Source organism: Eleginops maclovinus, chromosome 8 (genome assembly GCF_036324505.1).
Source record: "Eleginops maclovinus isolate JMC-PN-2008 ecotype Puerto Natales chromosome 8, JC_Emac_rtc_rv5, whole genome shotgun sequence".
In the NCBI taxonomy this organism is placed as follows: domain Eukaryota; kingdom Metazoa; phylum Chordata; class Actinopteri; order Perciformes; family Eleginopidae; genus Eleginops; species Eleginops maclovinus.
Genome location: NC_086356.1, coordinates 18,908,653 through 18,930,114, shown reverse-complemented (window position 1 = coordinate 18,930,114; position 21,462 = coordinate 18,908,653). Strand labels below are relative to the sequence as shown.

The 21,462-nt window shown below is 40.7% G+C and overlaps 1 protein-coding gene across 1 annotated transcript in view; it reads left to right on the top strand.

Moving 5' to 3' along the window:
* The window catches only part of LOC134868265 (electrogenic sodium bicarbonate cotransporter 1-like), a 29,220-nt gene that overhangs the window by 1,878 nt on the left and 5,880 nt on the right, over nt 1-21,462 (top strand). Inside the window, exons 2-18 of the mRNA XM_063889261.1 lie at nt 2,356-2,429; nt 3,266-3,442; nt 8,065-8,197; nt 9,359-9,519; nt 9,608-9,787; nt 10,857-10,933; nt 11,716-11,873; nt 11,974-12,061; nt 14,072-14,226; nt 14,842-14,958; nt 15,316-15,490; nt 16,616-16,749; nt 17,904-18,166; nt 19,295-19,347; nt 19,475-19,660; nt 20,527-20,640; nt 21,279-21,440. Of these exons, the coding sequence (XP_063745331.1) occupies nt 2,356-2,429; nt 3,266-3,442; nt 8,065-8,197; nt 9,359-9,519; nt 9,608-9,787; nt 10,857-10,933; nt 11,716-11,873; nt 11,974-12,061; nt 14,072-14,226; nt 14,842-14,958; nt 15,316-15,490; nt 16,616-16,749; nt 17,904-18,166; nt 19,295-19,347; nt 19,475-19,660; nt 20,527-20,640; nt 21,279-21,440 (2,407 nt within the window). The remainder of the gene's footprint in view (nt 1-2,355; nt 2,430-3,265; nt 3,443-8,064; nt 8,198-9,358; nt 9,520-9,607; nt 9,788-10,856; nt 10,934-11,715; nt 11,874-11,973; nt 12,062-14,071; nt 14,227-14,841; nt 14,959-15,315; nt 15,491-16,615; nt 16,750-17,903; nt 18,167-19,294; nt 19,348-19,474; nt 19,661-20,526; nt 20,641-21,278; nt 21,441-21,462) is intronic.

Genomic DNA, 21,462 nt, shown 5'->3' with positions numbered 1-21,462 from the left:
AGATGAGTGCATCTGATCGCTCTGTTCCTCATCCAGCTTTTGATTATTTTTATTAATCAGGAAGAAGACAAATGAAAAAGAAGATCAAGAAGATTTAACAGTGTTGACACTGATATGAAGACACAAGATCTCATTGGCCTTGTGCTTCATATACATTTACAACAGATGCATTAGGCATTGTTTGAGCACTGTTTTCATGTTTTTGACATCAAGTCACATAGACTAGAACACTTAAGAGTGTATTTAAGTTTCTTCAACTTGCAGCTCACAACACCCCCTCTTTCTTCTGCATTTCATTCCACTTTACATACCCGTCTCATTATTATAGTTTTAGCACTTTTCCAAACAGGAACTCTTTTCCTGCATCCTGTGTGTCTGTGCACCACCTGTGGTATGTTTCTCATCATGAGGGTCTCCCTGTCTGAGGCCTGGGATTAGATCCATGTAACGTGGCTCCACAGACTGGCTATAGCTAACCTGCAACATGAGCTTTCTTTGCTCTCCTGTAAGGCCAATAGTTTTCACTGTTAGATGACCTGCCTGCATGGTACACGTTGCAAAAGTAAACGCTACAGGATGGAGATGTGCTCCTGTACTTGTGCAATATTAGCAAGAAAAAAAGAAGCTCCACCTGTTTGCTTTTTAAGTCTCATCACTGACATTCTCAGTTGCAAATAAGGCTGTTTAATGATAAATGGAAAAGTATGAGTTCTTCCCAAAAGAAAACCGTGTGACCAAAATCCCTGAAGCTGTTGGTTTTTTTCTGTACGCTCTGTCCCCGGGGGGAAAGGGAGGACAAACAGAACAGAACATGCACAGAAATCTGCTGCTAAACAATAGTGTTGTTCACAGGTTGCTGTATGGGAACCAGACTCCTCTTTTCTTTTAGTGAGCAACAATGGGCCACAAAAGCAGGGTACAGAGTTTAATCAGTGTATTGGTATTGCTTGTGAAGTTGGCACCGAGCCTGGCCACTCCTCGACACTTGTTTGATCTCAGAGCTGGAGCATCAACACTACGTCAGCTATCAGTGCTTTGCTTCTCTCCCTGTCTCTATGGCCAGATAGCATATCCACAGGGGAGATTCAGATGAGCGTGCAGCGCAATTGGAGGAACAAGTTGCATCCTTCCGGACTTTGTTTATTTAGCAGCTGATGTACTGATGAACTGTCATCCCCAGACGAATATTGCTCAGTGGAAACTGTTCATGTGTTTATTGACATTCTTGATGCACATCTCAAATCAAATATTTATTTTTTGATGTTCGAGAAAACTCATAAAGCGGATGGTCGAATTAGCTGCTGCAGTTTAATTCATTATTTGATACTGACGTGCTTTAAAGGTATGGAATTGGATCCACTTAAACGCTTTGTTTATTTGTATCATGCCTAAATATAAATAAGACAAAATGTCTTCCTAGTGCTGAAACGTCAACCTCAGTTTCATGACTTTGTATTAAGAAGACGTTGCTTTTTTTCCATTTTTTGAAGTTTGCCATATCTGTTTTTAATGTTTAGAATTTTCCATTATGGACTTATTTAGTCCACACTTTGCAGGACTGGAGGAGTCACATTCCTGCTTTGAGGGAAGTTGACATTTGATGTTCAAAGGAAACTGAAGGTCAAGAAGATGTCTGACATTAGACCTTGTTTGTTCACCTAAAAGTCCAATAATGATTTTACTGTGAAAAGTGGTTTCTACATTCACTCGCAGGGTAGAGGGGGCTGTAAACAATACGTTAACATTGTGAAAAGCATTGTGGGTGGATGTGAGCTTGACATCTGATCAAATGTGGTGCGATTACCATAGCATCAGAAATGCTAATACTCTTGCGAGCTTGCCAGGTTTACTGAGACCTGAGCCCTTTTTTATGAACTTATTATTATATTTCTTTTTAACAATAAAATGTTCAAAATGACTGAGTGTCTATGGAAGTCGTGCCTTGTCTCGATATTGCTGTTACTTTCAAATGTGGTTTTTGTTGTTTTTGTGCCACAATTCCAAGTTAACAAACAGAGCAAAATAATAGCCTGTACGCTTATTCAGCAGCGGAAAATAGCTGAGTAAGGGTCATCATCAGGATTTTGTTACAGGATTACCCGACTATGACTTTTATTTTTGGGCCTGAAATATAATTCAATGAAAACAGGGCAAAGCACATAATCTTAAAAGTTAAAAATGTTGCTTCTTAAACAGTTTCTGATTTGAATTTATGTTCATTGTTTGATTTGCGTTTTTGTTATTGTCTCAGTGATGGTGGAGGATGAAATGTGAAGCTGGAATCGTAAATCTTAACTATGTTCCAGCTACTTTGTGGTGATCCATATTGAATATTTTCTCTCTTTTGCCTTGCAGAGTGGAAGACGAGGCAGTCTTGGACAGAGGAGCGTCCTTTGTCAAGCATGTCTGTGACGAACAGGAAGTGGAGGGTAAGCTCAGTGATGAATACCAGCACATTGTCTAGCTGACAGACATGTCATGAGCATGAATTTATGAAAAATCATGAAGAAATATCCACTCTATCTTGACATTTCTGAACAGGAAGAAGTGTCTTCAAGTGCTCTAATCCTGTCCAGTTCTGGCTGTCAGCTAAAGCCACAGAATAATTCCTCTTGATACGCCTACATGCAGTTACATTTCACAAACCAACACTTGCACACAAAGACAACTACGTCACAGCTTCTGGAAATATGTCAAGCTGTCTGTGCGTATGCAGTAATAGTTGCAAAACCCTTTTTGCTTCCCTTGCTGGGGAATGTGGTGTGCATGTTGTTCAGCGTGCACTCCAGTTGTCTTTGGTTTCTAAAAGGAAGCGAAACCAACAACTTTAGATGCGAAAGATATCATTTAAACCCAAAAGGCATGTGTATGGTATGCATGGTTGAATGGAAGAATACATGGTTGCTTCAACACTAAGTCGTCAGTAAATCCAGTCTGAGTTTTCTCTCTCCCTCTGTGTCTCTTTAATTACTTCCTGGAGACATTCAGTTACCATTTCCTGTATGATCTGCTGTGTAGGAAGTAGTTGTCATTTATTTGATTTTGCCGTTTGACTGACTGATAAGCAACCCACCAACATTATCACTGAACTGTTTCGACTTCAGCGAGCTAAAAAAAACTGTTTGTGTCAAAGCAGCCTTGTGATAAGCAAACATTTCACACCACATCCGAGTGCTGAGACAAATTACCAGCATTCACCATTAATGTCATTTCCTTGTACCCGGCGGAGCAATCTGACCTGCATTTCCTCTTTGGTACTACACAGGTCACCACACTGTGTACATTGGCGTGCATGTTCCCAAGAGCTACCACCGCAGGAGACGCCACAGACGCAAGTCTAGCCACAAGGAGAAGCGGGAACGAGCCGAACAAGGCACGGAGGGATCCAAGTCCGACGGGGAGAACGCAGATGAATCCCCCCCAAGCATCCTCAAACCCCTCAGTGAGTGATGATAGTGATGGAGAAAGTATTCAGGTCTTTAACTGAAGTACAAGTACCTATACCATATTTTCAAAATAGTCTGTTACAAGTACATTTCCTGCATACAAAATATTACTTAAGTAAAAGTATAAGCATAAAAATATACTTTAATTACCAAAAGTACTTTTTTATGGAAAATGGCTCTTCACATTACATTACTGCATTATGATTATTAATGTGTTCATCTCAGCTGCTAACTTACTTTATATACTGCTGCTGGATATTTTAACCAATAATTATATGACAATGTTTATTTATTACTAGTTTATATTTTGTTGTAGCTAATATAAGGCTGTCAAATAAATGTGAAGGAGTACAATATTGGCTCCTAAAATGTAGTGGAGTAACATAAATACTCAAGGAAAGTACCAGTATCTTAAAATTGTACTTGAGGAAATGTGCTTCAATACAATCCACCACGTAGTAAAAGTATCCAGCGTGCAGAGTATGAATCCCCCACATTTATAACATAAATATGTTGGTTAAGTCCTGCTGGGGGAGGTCCAGAAGCCCTCTGTAAATCACAGCCTACAGGATATCAATGTTTCTGTAGTTAGGGAGGCTGGGTGGGGTGGCAGCACAAAACAGAAACCTACACTCAACACAATTAGTGGAGCGAGGGAATGAGAACATGCTGAATGCTAATCTGAAAATGACACCGGATTGGCTTAACGTGTGTGCGAAGCAACTACAACAGGGGTATTATCTGTTGTCCTGATGATAACACTGTGCTGTGTGGGATCTGGAAGGAGGGTTCCCAGAAGATATGGAAAAAAGTCGATGGGATAAGAGATTTGGAGTTAAAGGCAGCAAAAACAGCAACATTTTTCATAAGTGATGAGGATACTGCTACAAATATAGGGCCTGATGTAATGTCAGTATTTATAAGAGCAGTGGAATAACAACTAAGGATCAGCTAGTGGTAAATTGAAATGATGAAGCGAGTTTTCAGAATCCTTTAATAGTTCCAAAGTGGGAAAATTACAGCAAAGTACAAATAAAATAAGCACATGTAAATCAAATAAAGTGCAAATCCATGGTTTTGTAGTGCTGTTCTACCAATAGCACTAAATGAATGTTAGTCCATAAAATGCACATTCAAATAGTTGTCAGTCTCTGGAGTCTTCTTCCTGCTGAAGGAAACACACCAGATGTCTTTCCATATATAGAAGCTTAAGGAGGGGCATTGTAAAAACAATAATCCCAAGATCATTTTCAAGATCAGGAGGATATAAATCAGAAAGAGTCTTTAGATATAGGTCAGTGTCAAAGCCATACATCTCTTGAATGTATTAGGATTCTTTTTTCTTTAACATCCTTGTGGTTACACAGGTGAGAAAGCAAGAGCAATTGTCAGAAAATGAGCCGCATAATTATTTAGATCTGTATTTAATCCCTGTATGCTCTGTACCACCACACAAACCCAATAAGGAATTTAAAGAGAAGCAAACATTACAATCTGGGTTAAAGCTATTTGCAAGATATACAATTATTTTAGCCTTGGAATTCACCTTCTAATAGCACGGCCTGGAAACTGGCATAATGGGAGTGTGTTTACACCCTGCTCTACTGTGGTGGAGGTAACCATTAAGGACTCAAAATAATCTGAAGATAGGAAAAGGAAGGGATTTGCTTCTTAACTCATGTGTGGGGCATGTGTGGATAATAACAGCAGCACAACATACCTGAATCCTTTTACAATGGTTAACTGAAATTATAAGATATCACTGAGCTGGTAATTGCAGTGCTTTCTGATATAGACAGTCAGTTTTAAGATGAGGCTTGAATAAAATCTGCAGTAAAATGTGGTTAAATGCAATCATAGCAGACACATCACACAAGAATTCAAAGACACCATAAAGGACCTTTAGCTTCTCTAGGAACGTGTGCAGACATGCACGCTCTCTGGGAGAATACAGAACAGAAATCCTTGTAGGTTTGCAGTGGTAGCATAGTTTTAAACAACACTGTTAAAAAGTGAACTGCAACAGATAATGTTAAGGCATGTTCAATCATTTTTAAGGTTAAACGGGGACAAAAAGAAACCACAGGGGAGAGCTGGTGTGTGTTATTTCTTGACCGCAGTTTTTGTAAGAGGAACATTAGCACAAAATGCACACCTTAGAGAACTGCATGTCTTTAACGGGATTTGGAAATAAAACTGTTCTCTAAACTAGGTAGTACATATCATGGTTGGGCTATATTATCAAGCAACAGGGGTGTCATGATTTTCCCCAAAAAGTTCCACTTAAAAAAAACATCAGTAGTGGTGATACAATTTAACAAAGCCCCTTTCCTTCTCCTCCAGATCACTTAAAGATAAAAAAGGATCATCCAATGTCAATGTTCCTTCTGCCAGTGTGTATTTTTTCTAATCAGAGGCATATATACTTTTTTAGAATCTTATTTTCTCTCTACAACATAAACTATGATAGTTCCCTCAACAGTTATTCAGGACCTCAGTTGCCTATTGATCTGTTACTCAAATTGGATGCAGATCAGTAGAGATGAGAACATTAAGGCAGCTCCATGTTACTTATCATACGGAGGAACATTGTCCCTCTTTCTTGGATGTGTTTCCCCCCCTCTACGTTCACACCTTTATCTAACACACCAGCATCACATTGAGCTGCCGGCTCGCAGACAAGCACCTGAGTAATCCTCTCGTACTGCTCGCTCCTCTGATGCCGTAATCCTCCTCTGTTACGCCTCATGCCCAGGTGGTAAACCCCTTTGTGCTTAGTCATCCCAAGCTTGCACGATATAACGACAGTTCTGCTCGCATTAATCTCTGTCTAGATGTCTCGCCCCTATCTGTTTACGCTGTGAGCCCTGAGACAATTACATCCTTTACCAATATTATAAATCCCTTATACAAAGGGACTAATATATCTATAAGGGGCAGTTAGATGAGGGGTTAGATGATGCTTAGTCGGCTACTTGTGAAGCTGTTATCAAAAATAAACAGTAGCAACACTTAATATTGAGTCATAAATAAATGTCAGTAGCGCTCTCTTCATTAAAGGTCTTTTCCAAATGTTTGCGGTCTTAGAAAATGCTACAGGATAATTTAAGGCCAATGTTTCGTGTGTATGGTTCAAACAAGGCAACATTGGTTTAAATGCAAATAGTGTTGATGGTTTATCCATTGAACCAGAGGGCAGATGTGGAACAAAACTAAACGAAGAAGAGACTGAAACTGAACTGTCACCCTCTTTAAATGCCTCCACACACAAACACATACTTTTTTCTCATCCTACAGTATCTCTGCAGAAGATCTGGATGTAAAAAGGCTTATGTGGTTCATTGAAAGGACAGATCCTAGTGTATGATCAGGCTAAAGCCACTGTGGGGATAAATATGTTTTTCCTGTTGAGCCGTAAACCACTTTTCTAACCTTTTCTAGCTACAAAAATGTTTGTTAAATAGTCAGCGTGGATCAAGCTAATTTGGCAAATTCATCTCTGGGTAGCAGTGGTGGGGAGGGCTGTGTTAGAGAGTTTGATGTGTGTGTTCAGGCTGACATGTGCCAGACATCAAAAGCACCAATTCAAAACACACACTGCCAGACAGAGCCCTCCACTTGTTGGATTTTCCGCTGTTTTGCCCTCCATCTAAATCCCCATAATCCTGTTGACTAGGGCAAACCCTGTGGATCCGTCCACTTAAAAAGGTGTGTACGTAACCACAACAAAGGCCTGGTTTTCATTGATAACACTGGTTGTGAGACTTAGAGGTGAGTGGTGTTGCCATGAGGTGTCTGTGTTGCTAGTCAGTCGGCTAGATGGCAGAAAGGCCATGAGGACGACTGACAGATGTCAAGTGTTTGTGTTTTGATACGTTGGTGTGTGATGTCTGCGTTTGTGTCGCACAATAATACTGATATACAAGACAGAGAGGGAATGTTTCCAGCGTGTCCAATACGTCTGCCCTGATCGTCTAGGTTTCCGTGCTGCATCAGATGAGTTCTACCTGTACTATTTAAAACAAGCATCTTTAATTAAGCCTGGGTGCTGTGCTGGGATTAAAAGGTTACAGGCGCTGTTACGTTGTCGAGGTATACACCTGTTGGATCATTGAGGCTTTATGTGATCCATGAGGTCATAACTACCTCTTTGTCTAACATATCTGAAGGGGAGGAAGAACATTTACTGAAAGTGATTAATCATCACAAGTCAGTATGGAAATATATCTTGACACACGTTTCTCAGAAGGAAGGGAAAGTTTTTCCTTTTGAGGGCCTTTTGTCAAAGTCTTCTAGTTTATTACATAATGAGATTGTACTGTGTATTTTACTTTCAGTCTGCAGCGTTGACGAAACCAAAATATTTTAATTCAACTGGAAAAAGCCAGACTATCAGGAAGTGTTTTGCATGGCCTGTTTTTTTAACTCATTCATGCACAGCCACATGACTACCTGACCAATCACAAATCAGCATTATTTTAAATCATGCTTATGTACAGGAACTTTACTTTAGTCTAACATTTTAGAGGGCTGAAATGTTTGTTCAAATGTTTTCTTTTTCTTAGAAAGTCATGCAGGAGGATTTAGTAGTTCCTAACATGCCTCTTGCTCTCCACAGTTTCTCCGGCTGAGAGGATCAGGTTTATCCTAGGAGAGGAGGACGATGGACCCCCTCCTCCTCAGCTCTTCACCGAGCTGGACGAGCTCCTGTCTGTGGACGGACAGGAAATGGAGTGGAAGGAAACGGCCAGGTGAGCTGCTGATTCCAACGTCCTTTAAAGCCAGGCATGCATCCCCCCCATCCTACCCTTTTACATAAAGAACCGTGGGCTGTGTGGTCCAAAATGCCCTTCTTCCCAATCCCGGCGCAGTCAGCAGAACACAATCACTTGTGAATAATTGTGTTTTGTGTGTGTGTAGGGAAATAGGCTGTACCCATGTGAACTCCCACTCTGCTCTTATCTGATTGAGCTCCGTAGTACCTGCCTCCGTGAGACCGGGGAAAAGGCAGAAACACCCACATGGCTACAACAAGACTTAATGTTACACTTAGCTCTGGAGCACATGAAGAGAAAAAAAAACCTACATAAATGTTGAACAGTTCCCTATTTTATTGTCCAGTGACTTTTACATTGTCCACGTGAGATGTTTGTCTTCTTGTTTTACTCCTTGTTATACAGGAAGTAATTCTCAAAATGCTATAGTTTTAGTATTGTACTCGACAGTTGTTCCGCAAACTAGCAAGTAGGGCCGTGGCATTAAGATTTGGGGGAACCAGGGGTTTCATGAAAGAAGATAAATTAACTCTTTGAGGTTGACGGTTTCTCTAGGCTCCTTTCCTAGTAAGAAGGCTGCTCACAGGAGTTTGGAAATGAGCCAGAGGGGATACTCTATCCCCAGAGGAAACCTCATCCTCAGGCCTCAGGAGAATGGCTCTTTTGTAGCGGTGACATGTGAGGCATCATTATTAAAAAGAATGCTTCTCCTGAACCCTACCATTAAGGCTAAACTCATCCATGGTAGGAAAGCGGTGTCGTTTCTCACATTCAACCATGTGTTTAAGACTGTCGCCATCCCAGCATGCCATGTCTAGTGATTTATTTTGTATTTCTACGCTGTCCTGCATCACCTAATCTGGTCTTCTGAACTATGACCAAATCAAAACACGGTGGGGTTGTTTTGTAAAGAAAAGAAAACCTTTCTTGTCTCCTTTTTTGTTTGTAGCCCATATGTGTTCCTAAACCACTGTCTTACCACTTTATTTATAATGTGCGGTGACTTTTTTACATTCAGGCACATGTTTGTGTATCGTATCCCTCTCTTGCCTTCTCAGAAACACAGAGTTAACTGACGAGGTCGAACACACCTCACCCTCTCCCTACTTTTGTTTCTTTTTGTCCTCCCTTGTACAGATGGATCAAGTTTGAGGAGAAAGTGGAGAAGGGCGGTGAGCGCTGGAGTAAGCCTCATGTGGCCACGCTGTCCCTACACAGCTTGATGGAGCTCAAAACGTGCATCGAGAAGGGCACCATCATGCTGGACCTGGAGGCCTCCACGCTGCCGCAGATTGTCGGTAAGTGAGGTTTATCGGAGTACCAGCATACTGTTGAAGGTTTTAAAGCAGCTGAGGGTGACTCAATGTGGTTCTATCCCTCAAACAGAGACGATCATCGACAGCCAGGTGGAGACTGGTCAGCTGAAGGCCGACCAGAAGGAGAAGGTCATGTACACGCTGCTACGAAAGCATCGCCACCAGACAAAGAAGTCCAACCTGCGCTCTCTTGCTGACATTGGCAAGAGTGTTTCCAGTGCAAGTAGACTGTTCACCAACCAGGAGAATGGTAATGCAAAATCCCCCTTTTTCTTAACCCTCCAAACCCAACATCTTTCATTTATTCTTTCTGCTGTCTGATTTCTGATCCTACAACTTCCTTTTTGAAGGATTTCCTTGTCCTAATCTTTTTTTTTCTTGTCTTTTCTCTTATTTTCCTTCCCTACCTTGTCATTTTCCACCTTCCTTGGGTCTGCTTATTTCCTCCTGCATCTGGGGTGTTATAGCCCGCAACCCCTTTGAGAACCCTGTGCCTTGTTCTAGCCTACTTGACCCCGGCGAGCCATGTGAGGTCTTGAGGAGCTCCAGCATGGGATACCTCTGTAAGACAGGTCTTGGCACAGTCATAGCACTCCCACTGAAAGCAGCATAGTTTGAACACACTCTTGTAAAAACGGAGACTCCATCAAACTGTATTTCAGTTTGTTTTGATAAAAAAAAAGAGCAAGATGTGTGTTTCTTCAGTGCTATAGACTGTATTAAGTCTGTGTAGATGCACACAAAGATATAATGGCTTCATTTAGTAACTTCAAAGATTCAGATTCATGATTAAAACGCATTATTGTCATGTGCACAGCAGCTACAGTGTAGATATGGCAAATACATAAAACAATATAATACATTTAAAAACAATAGAATAGTATAAAATAGTGCCAGATTATCTTGCAAGACGATTGTGCAATTTAAGACAAATGGCAACAGCAAGCTGAAACATTGTAATATCTGATCACTTGCATCATCGTTAAATGGACTAATGGGTTCCAAGGTTTACATTCTCACTCATTTGCCAGTAGTTGACTTGGCTTGTTTCTGCTGACGCGCAGAAGCAGCCAATTTAAGACGGCCATGTGTCCCAGCTCTCTGAAGTGCCTGACTGAATTACTGACTGGCATTAGGCCCACAGCTTAAGACTTGCCACATTTAGTCATGTCCAGCAGTTTCTGGCTCTCTTCATCTACTCTCCTGGTGCCTTTCTTCTCTGGGACTAGTCTTCTGTCTCTGCCAAAAAATGTCTAATTTGAAGCTGTGCCATTTTGATCATCCTCTTTTGATCCTAACAGTGTCTCACTTCTATGCAGGTAGCCCAACCACTGCCCACAGGAACCTCACCTCCAACAGCCTGAGTGACTTCTCTGATAAACCAGAGAAGGATCAGGTAATCCGTTTCTGTCTCTTTGTATTGTGGCATAAAGGCATGCAACTATTATGCATCCTCTGATACTTAAGCTGTCTATTCACAAAGGAGCACTATGCAGGGGCATATGTGTCACTGTGTGTGCCAATGGCTCTATCTCTCTCTCCCACAACAAAAGCTCACTGTCTTCCGTCTTGGTCCTGTGAGTTTCTATCATCCACACGTGCAGTTTCTCTCGCTGTCATGACTGAGAAAAAATAACTTTTTTTTCCGAAACAGAGACCCCCCACACATACTGTAGATAAAAGCTCTCTGAAGCCGTTTTAACAGCTGGTATATGCTCCTGCATCTGTTAATGAACATTTAGTTGTCCAAATGTCACTTCACACTAAAGTCTTGGTTAATCCTCTCCCTTTTTCTTTTATAGACATACTGTGTGTATATTGAGTACTTTGAACCAGTCTAGTGTATGACAAGCAATGTTATTTAATGGGCTGTAGTAAAGTGTCTTCAAAAGGTGGCATGCAGTTAAGCTGCTGTTTTTAGGACATAATTCTAGGAAAGGGCGGGCACAAACTTTACCAGTAAAAACACCACATCAGATCTTTTCTTGTTACAACCACATTTTAATCACCAACTGTATTTAAAATGTCTGTCTTATCTTTGATTGTACTCCATGTGACAGAGAAAGGAATGTTGTGTGTCTGTCTTGTTACAAATAACTTGCATCAAAGCCTGAAATGTTAAGTTGCTGACATTTGGTTGACTTTTCTTTCTCTGCTCTGCTATTTCTTTCCTAATAGCTGAAGAATAAGTTCATGAAAAAGTTGCCCCGTGATGCAGAGGCGTCAAACGTGCTGGTTGGAGAGGTGGACTTCCTGGAAGCTCCCTTTGTGGCGTTTGTTCGCCTGCAGCAGGCCGTCATGCTGGGAGCTCTGACCGAGGTCCCTGTGCCCACTAGGTAAAGCACCTAAAAGCTTCATCATGAACTGAAAAATACTGAAATTCAGATTCTCATTTGGGGAAAATGTGAACTAACATCTTATTTTCTTGTTGCTTAGATTTCTTTTTATCCTGCTGGGACCCAAAGGTAAAGCGAAGTCCTATCATGAGATTGGAAGAGCCATTGCCACCCTGATGTCAGATGAGGTACTTTTACTCAAATTGGATATTAACTTTCACAGTTTTTATTATTCACAGTGCAGGGAGATTAGTGTGATGCAAGATAGCTGTACTTGGGGTACTGTAGGGATTATCTGAATCTCAGCTGCCTTGTGTGTTCTAAAATGTATGTTTTGTTCTTCCAGTTTTTTTCCAATTATAAGGGCTTTGATTCATTTATTGGTTATGTTTTGAACTATAAAGCAACAGGACTTCAGAACACTAACATTAATCCTCACTGGTCTAACAAACACCTTTTATCCCCTTTAAGTCCTGATTGGATGTGAATTCAAAATGATCTTAAGATGTGGCCTTTTCTCCAGACATGAAACGTCCCTTTTTAGAAGTTGCTAGCATAGAAGTAAGGGATTCTTAAATCTCCACTTGGTCTACAGGCAGTCGATAAATGATTAATAAACTGCAATGTTCAATTACTTAAAAACAAATACCCAACTAATTGCTATAAATGAAACAAATAAAACATGAATAAAGAAGATGCAGCGTTACTGGCATTGTTAGTGGCTGTAAGGTGTAACTTAAGCTAACTTGAGCTAAATGCTAATGAGGGCATGCTAACATGCTTGACATGTTGATTTTTAGCAGGTTTCTGTTTAATTTTAAACATGTTAGCCACCTTTTGTTCCATGCATTAACATGTGCTTAGTAGTCTTTAACAAGTTAATGTCAATAGTTTGGCAGGTATTTGGTCATAGATTAAGGTCTTGTTTAACTTAAAATCTTGGCTTAATGAAGGCAGTAGATCAAAAGACTTGGAATGACCAGGAATATTAGGTCTACAATTTGATGTCTGCACCTAATTTCATGACATTTCATCCCAGTTTACGGGACACCTGACCCAAAACTAAAAATCTCACGGTGGCACTGGATGAAAAGTAGGATTACACTTTCCACTTGTCTTCTTGCCAAATCTCTCCACTTTGGATATTAATCATCACAGCAGGTTACCTGGCCAAAAATGTGTTTGGCTGTGAACACCTTATAGCTTAATTGTTAATCAGTGTGTTGGAGTTTGAGGACACGCATTTGTTTTTGTGTTGGCGTAATAAATCCAATTCAATAAGGCAAACAAATTTGGGCTTTTCAGCTCTGGCTGCTTTGTGTGTTTGGTGTTTACCTTTCCCTAACACCTTCATGTTGTCTGGAATGTTACCAGATGACACGTAACCCTTCTTAACCCTGAGAGCACCTTACGCAAAGATTCCCACAGGCCTCAGCTTTTCCCAGTGTATCTCGTATGTCAACATGGCAGGATAGGACATGTTTTTCCAGGATTTCCTCAAGTTGAACTTTACCCCCTCAGCTCTCCCCTGAAGGTGGTGACATGGGTTCATCAGATATTTGTGTTTTTGAGTGATCAGCCCTGTATTAGTGCTCTACCTACTTTTCTTTGTGACCTTCGGGGGCACACAGATAATGACTCATTCTTTGTGTACATTGTGAAAGAGTATGTCAATTTTTTAGAGGTGAAGTTAGCTGTTAGGAATTGCGTTTTAGTGACATGCTAGGTTCCATTGTAGTGAATAAATGAAAGTAGACGCTAGGCTGAACCATTAAAAACAGTTTTATTGAGGTTGAATTATGGCTTACTTACTTTTTTTTATCACAGGACGTGCAGTATTTGTTACTGGTGAAAATATGAATTGTATTGCAAATTAGTTTTAAATGGATGTCCAGTCCCACAAATGTTATACAAACTTCCTACAATCCTACCATTTATTTTTTGGGATATTTCTTTTTATAAAAATTAGGGTAATTATTTTATCCAATATTGTTAATTATAAAGCATATATCAGTCAAAATAGTTAGATTAGATATATTCTTTTTAATTGTTCAACCAGAGTAGGTGGTTCCTCAGGGAGCTATCGTTATCACATTTGATGGTATTTCTCTCGAGCCCTGTATATATAAAATTCAATGACATGCCGCGTTATTACTTGGCTGATTACTAATCGAGAAGTTATTTTTGTGTGCGGGCAGGTGTTCCATGATATTGCCTATAAAGCGAAGGACAGGCAGGACCTGCTGGCAGGTATTGAAGAGTTCCTGGACGAGGTGATTGTGCTGCCGCCCGGAGAGTGGGACCCCGACATCAGGATAGAGCCCCCCAAGTCCCTGCCCTCCTCAGACAAGAGGTCCGTTTTAATACACACACCATGTGCAAATGGAAGTCATTACACATTAATCTATTACTATCTGGTGGTGATATGACACCTCTTTGCAGAACACCTCATTATCTTTTTCACAAAGCTTGACTATATGACTTTTGCTGAGCAGTGGCTACAAATAGTTGTTTAAAGATTCAAAATGCATAACTGCTGTTCATCTTAAAGTCATTAAGTAATGTTTGGTTCAGCAATATTTATCAATAGCTTGCTTAAATACTGCAGCTTGCATCTGCCACCAGACACTTCTCATACTAAAACCAATTAAGAAGTTATTTATAGTGCTTATGAAGTGAACATGTCATACATAAAAACTCAAATGATATTTCTTCTTTCATAAAGTAACATTGTCTCCCTTTTTTATACTGTTGTGAGTACAAAATGTAGCTTTAAGATAAAAAAATAACACTAAGCATAGTTGGTATATTATGCATTATTCACATAGAGATACATGACATACATTTCCATAAAATACAAGTGTTTTTCAAATGTTCTCTTTAGTATTTGGAAAAGGCATTGAATTTGACCCCCCCCACATTTTTTTGTTGTTCGTGTAATGACCGTTTGTTTGGTTTGTTTTTAAAGGAAGAACATGTATTCTGGACAAGAGGCGCCTCAGATGAATGGTGACACTCCCCATGATGCAGGACATGGAGGGGGAGGAGGACACCAGGTTGGAGAGGAGCTTCAGCGCACGAAAAAGTAATTTGGATTTACATTTTAACAGTAAAATCATAAAGAAAGAAATATCCCAGTGTTACATTGCCATGGTCTTAGTACATGCCTTAAGGATGTGGGAGCATTATAATTGTGGTCATAATTTTGATGGCATGTGATATCCCGTCAGTGAAGACATGAGTCATAAAGTAAAAGTCATAACTGGGAAATGTGTTTTTCTTAGTCTCTCACTCAGTTTGAAATAATCCACATAACAAGGGAACAATTAAAGTGCTTCGCTATTGAACAACGGTCGGTTTTCCTTAATTTGGAACATGTTTTCCTTTCTTTGAAACATGAAACAATATGTCTCCTACTAACTTGAATGGCTTTGTCTCTAAGGTTTTGTGGAGGTCTCATCCTGGATGTCAAGCGGAAGCTGCCGTTTTTTGCAAGTGACTTCTATGATGCACTCCATATCCAGTCTCTGTCGGCCATATTGTTCATCTATCTGGGCACAGTCACCAATGCGATCACATTTGGAGGCTTGCTTGGTGATGCAACAGAAAACATGCAGGTAAACCACCACATCCCACAAAGCTACATTTGTGTTAACTATTCCAAATGGACATTAAACATGGCCCTGAGTTAAGGTGAAGCAGCCAGTAGCATGCGGTTTCCTAATACCAATGCTAAAGTAGGCTGTGTTTTACAGAGGTGCAACCCTAAGCCTCTATTTTGGTCACGCAGTGTTAAGGTAACTAGATTAAAGAGATGATAGGTCATGGTACTTTGGCTCTAATGTTCATTCGTGGCTACTACATGAACTAAGCATTTCTAACATGACACATTTTGCCTTTCCGAATGTAAACAATGTAGAGTAGCTCTAATTAGCAGGGCACTGTATGGATCCTGTGTACACTCAATGGCATGAGATTTGATGGAATGATGATTTTAGATGGCATAGCTCTTTGTGTTAGGTCACAAACTAGCAAAAAAAAACCCGAGTTAACCAGCTGCTAAGCCATGCTAATTTGGCGCTGCTGCTGCTGCTGACAGAACTGTATATGGAAAAGTTGTGGTATTGTATCAAACACTGCTGCACCCATCCCCGTGCCTCTATGGTATTGCAAAGGGCTCTCCCCGGCTGCTGTCCTAACAAAGAGTTGCCTCATGGCACACCTGCACAGCACCGGCCTGGAGGATTTGCTCGGGCTGTAAATACCCACAGATCCAGATTAGACTGTAGCTTCGTCATGGCTGCGTTTCCAATGACCCTCCAGCACCTTTTTAAAGCCTTCGTCACTTTCCTTTTCCACTCCGAGCACAGAGGAGGGAATCCCTGAACCCACTTGACCTTTCTTATATTTGTAAATCTGGCTTGTAAAATCGTCAGTTTGAACAACTATCATGGATGGAAGTGAAACAGGCCCGTCTTGATGGTCCTGCCCTGCAGCTGCGTCATGTGTACAGGCAAAACAAAAGCTTCCAGCTGAGTAAGCGGAATTATAGTATTTGTCACGAGGCTCATAAAGAAAACATAATTGAAAGAAAAGTCCTTTAAAGTCATCAAATACTTTCCAGTATAGTAAATATGGAGTCATGCACAACGTATAATTGCCCTGTCTTTTGTATTTTTTTTAATAAAATGTTCCATCCTGCTGTGTGTAAATGCTGTATATGTTTTTTTCCGTGTGTGCAGGGAGTGTTGGAAAGTTTCCTTGGCACGGCGCTGACAGGAGCAGTGTTCTGTCTGCTCTCCGGGCAACCGCTGACCATTCTCAGCAGCACAGGCCCGGTGCTTGTCTTTGAGAGACTTCTCTTCACCTTCAGCAAGTGAGTCATTTAATTCAAGAACTTTGGAGTCAATTCAGTTTAGCAAGGGTGAAATCACAAACGGCTGCAGAAGCCTGACAGATATTTATAGATCGTTGTCTATCCCCAAATGACAGATGCTGTGTGTGTGTGTCGACATAGATGCTATCCCTATACATTAAATAAAAACATGTGGAATAAAAACAATATTTACAGCAGGCTGTAGTTTAATGATTTATATTAACAGTGCCTCACTAGAATTGTTTTGTAAATCTGTCTGTGGTTACAGTTGCCAACTGATTGTTAATGCTTCATGTTTTTTCAAGTCAACTTCCTGTCCCCATTTACCCTGCAACACACACACACACACACACACACACACACACACACACACACCCTTGTATAGTACCACATGTAGGAGAGGGTTTTATGAAGTGCTTTCAACAAAATAAATTACCTCCTGCATCCAGTTGCAATGGCAATCTATATTTGAGGGGGTGTGATGTATGAATTATACAAAAATGCATGTTTTTTCTTCAAGTAGCGAGTATCATGTAAAACTTGATAAAGAAAAGTTTTGTTAGGGTTTTTAAACATGGCCCGGATTTAAAAATCATCAAAAATGATCTCCTATTTTTTGCTTTTTTTCATTCACTGTAGAAGCATATTGCAAGTTATCGATTAGAAAAATAACTAATTTAACTATAACTGCTGACCTCTCTCCTCCCTTCACTGTGCTGGCCTAGAAAGAGTCTTCTAGCATTACCAAACACCACGCTGATTACGTTCCATTATAAATAATTCATTCATTTAATTTTACACTGAGTGAAGAATGTTGTGGCGTCTCTGTCCGACAAATATTTCCATGCCTCTACTCAACCGTCGATGCTTCGGTCAGCCTGAATGCTGCAGGTGCAAGCTTTCCAATGAGAAATGTAGAGAGAAAGAGAAGACAAAAAATGTTTCACAGCTTTAAAATCACAATGTTTTATTTTGAAAGAGCTCCAGAGAACATTTTATATTTTCAAACCTTTATTTTGTCACACAATCCAGGTTAGACAGAGGTGATTGACAGCACAGAGCGATCTTGAAGTTATCATAATTGTTAGGAAACAGATTATGTAGATATAACACACAAAATAAATTCTCAATTAATCACTCCTCCTTTTTCTCAGAGACAACAAGTTGGACTACCTAGAGTTCCGGCTGTGGATCGGTCTGTGGTCTGGTGTATTCTGTCTGGTGCTGGTCGCCACAGATGCCAGTTTCCTGGTGCAGTACTTCACACGATTCACAGAGGAAGGCTTCTCCTCGCTCATCAGCTTCATCTTCATCTATGACGCTTTCAAAAAGATGTTGAAGCTGGCTCACCACAACCCGATTAACTCCGACTATGATCCCAGCCTCATCACGATCTACGACTGCAGCTGCATGCCTGGTACATTATCATTTTTGTAATTTGGATTGTCTATATTTATATTTTATTATCTTAGATAATCCCTCCTCTGTTGCTCTCCCTGAGGTTTCTTCTATTTTTCCCTCTTTAGAGGGGTCCTATTATGCTAGCTTTTAGGTTCATATCAGTATGTAGTGTCTCTACTGTCTCCATGCTTTAATGTTCAGAAAACTCTTAATGTTTCTCATACTGCCTGTGCTGCAGCACCTCTTTTCACCCTCTGTCTGAAACCAGAGCCAAGTCTGCTCTGATTGGTTAGCTGGCCGGCTCTGTTGTAACTGGTCAGCCGCTTAAAGATGTCCCGCCCCTTAGCCAATCACGTACAATGTGTTGAAGCACTTATCAATAGGCGCATGAGTGTTACACAATGATGTCGCCATGTTTCAGAAATAAGGTTCCAATAGAGGCATTTCAGGTGTGTGGGAGAGAAACTCTCTCTGGAGGGAACATAGGGATTTTAGTCTTTGCAGACCATTAACATGCACCAAAACCTATATAACACACTACAGGGAAGGGAAACCCCAAAAAGAACGAAAGGGCCACTTTAATGATTTATTTTTTGGGGTATTCTTCCTTGTTTGCTGCAAGGCACTAAGGACAGAGGGTGTATGCTTTACACACTATATATTCACTATCACGCGTTACACACTTGTCTCATGGGGTTTTGCAAATACAATTTGATTGCAGCAGATACAAAAAAAAAAAGGAAATGTCTGCAGGGGTTTCACTGTATCCCGTAACCTAGGTCTGATACCAGCACTCTAATGTTGAACCAAGAGAAAGATTGCTTGGCGCCGTCAGAATCTCAGTGATACCAGACAGTGAAAGCTCAACAGCGGTATTTGGTTTGTGCCCATTTGGTAGTGCTGTCACCATTGCATGTTAAACAAAGCTTTCTTCTTATTTTATCTGTGTTTACTGTGAGATAACGAATGATACTAGTATGAGTAGGCATGTGGATACCACTGTTTACTTTCTCAGCAGCCCTCTCAGTTTCTGCGGTCGCGCGACTAGTATTGTGTGGGGGAGAGTTTGACAAGGATCAAACAGTGTGATAATGCGACTAATACAAGTATTCTTATTTTAATACTCATTGTTTCTCTTCAATAGGCAACTCGTCAGATCTCCATTATCTCTCTTCATCGTCGAACAGTACAGATATGGTATGTGGTGTCCTTGTTTGTGACATTTTGTAGCATGGCTTCAGAATTTAAAAAAAGTTGCCAAATTGATTGGAAGAGGTGTTTTTCTCCTAATATAGTAGCCCTAAGTATCTTCTTGTCTTTCCAGCCAATGAATGCCACATGGGCGTCCCTGAACAAGGAGCAGTGTCTGAAGTTCGGAGGGCAGCTGGTCGGAAACGCCTGTGGCTACGTGCCTGACATCACCCTGATGTCCTTCATCCTGTTCTTTGGGACCTACGCCTGCTCCATGGCTCTGAAGAAGTTCAAGGCCAGCCTCTTCTTCCCCACCACAGTGAGTGAAATCACCCAGCAATACTCGTGCAGCAGTTTGCCTCACAATCCTGACCCTAATGCTGGAAGCAGCTCGCATCTAGTAAAACTGGTGAACGCCACTAACATCTGTAATATCACGGGCTGTCAAGTAGCACTTGAGTTTAATCTACAAGATCCAATGTCCGTGACAGTCAATGTGAGATTAAATGTCACATTTTTAACACCGTATGATGCAAAGAAGGCATGAGACTCAAGCTCAGACCCATAAATGATTGGTGCCTCATATTCATTTTGTTATACATTTTTTGAACATCTGTTAAATCACTCAAATAAATTACTTTTGTTGAGGCTGATTGTGTTCTTAGAATTCAAGGTCATAAACCAAAGTATTGGAAAAATTCTAATTTCAACCTGATGATAAAAAAGACGAGGAAACTTTTATTGTTAATGGAGATTTCAGCATCATGGGAACTTTCTGTACAAAGTGTAATGGCAAGCCAATATTTGTCTCAATATGTCAAAGCAAAAATGACCCTCCCTGCTATCAAGGCTAACAATAACATAGCATTTTGTGAATGTTACGATATGGATATGGAAATGTACCAATTGCTTTTCTTCCTGCAAATAACTTGTCTGGTCTGGTTAAACACCTACTAGTCACCGATTGCAGAACAACTTTGTTTATATTTGTATATAATGGATATAATGACTCTAGCTGCACTTGTAGGAGCAAAAGCACACACTAGGCAAGGTTATGTGTACAAACGTGCTGTTTGACAGGATATAGTTGTTCTTGGTCAAACACAAAGACAATGTCACTGAAGCTGTTGGTTGGTACTGCCACAAGCTTAAAAGAAACCTGCTGTAAATGTGCTTCTCTTCTAGGTGAGGAAGCTCATCAGTGACTTTGCCATCATCCTGGCCATTCTTCTCTTCTGCGGTGTGGACGCTCTTGTCGGTGTGAACACTCCAAAGCTCATAGTGCCAAGTGAATTCAAGGTATATACCAAGCATGAATCGCAGTAAAGAACAGTGATCTTCATTAAAACATTTTTTTTACAAAAAACGAGCAATCATATGTTGTGCATTGACTTTTTATCTGACTGACGAGTGCCAGTCAGAAGCTTTTCCTCGGATTACACTGATAACGAGCCATGTTCTGCCAGAGAGCCTATGAAAATCCTAGCATAAAGCTTCCTTTGTAGTGTGCCCAGTAAGTGATACAGGAAGCTAAGGCAGTCAGTTTGAGAGATTACCAAGCTCAAATGTTCCTCAGCTGGCTGTAAGACCACCCCGCCTTGACATAGAGGAAGGGAATGAAGGGGTAGAGGAGCGGGTAGCTGCATCGAATAACAACTTGATTATAGGTGATGTGAGGACACGCACCATCCTATAGCTCCTTGGACAGAACCAGCTTTGTTTCACCACAGGGTCTTAACTCAGACTTCATGTAATAATGCACCACACTCTGCTAAAAGGTGTAATGGCGTATTACTTCAAATTAGATTTTCCTGTTCTTAAAGAGACATTTTAAAGAGATATGGACTGCACAGAAATAAGAGGATACTTCGATCCGGTGTCTCAGGGCTTAAGGGTCTAGGTTAACACTCCTGCCTCTTCTTCTTCTTTTTGTCTAGCCCACAAGTCCAAAGAGGGGCTGGTTTATTCCTCCGTTTGGAGGGAACCCTTGGTGGGTTTACCTAGCAGCTACAATCCCTGCCCTGCTGGTCACTATCCTGATATTTATGGACCAGCAGATCACTGCTGTGATTGTCAACAGGAAGGAGCACAGACTCAAGGTTGGTGCATCACCGCAAATAT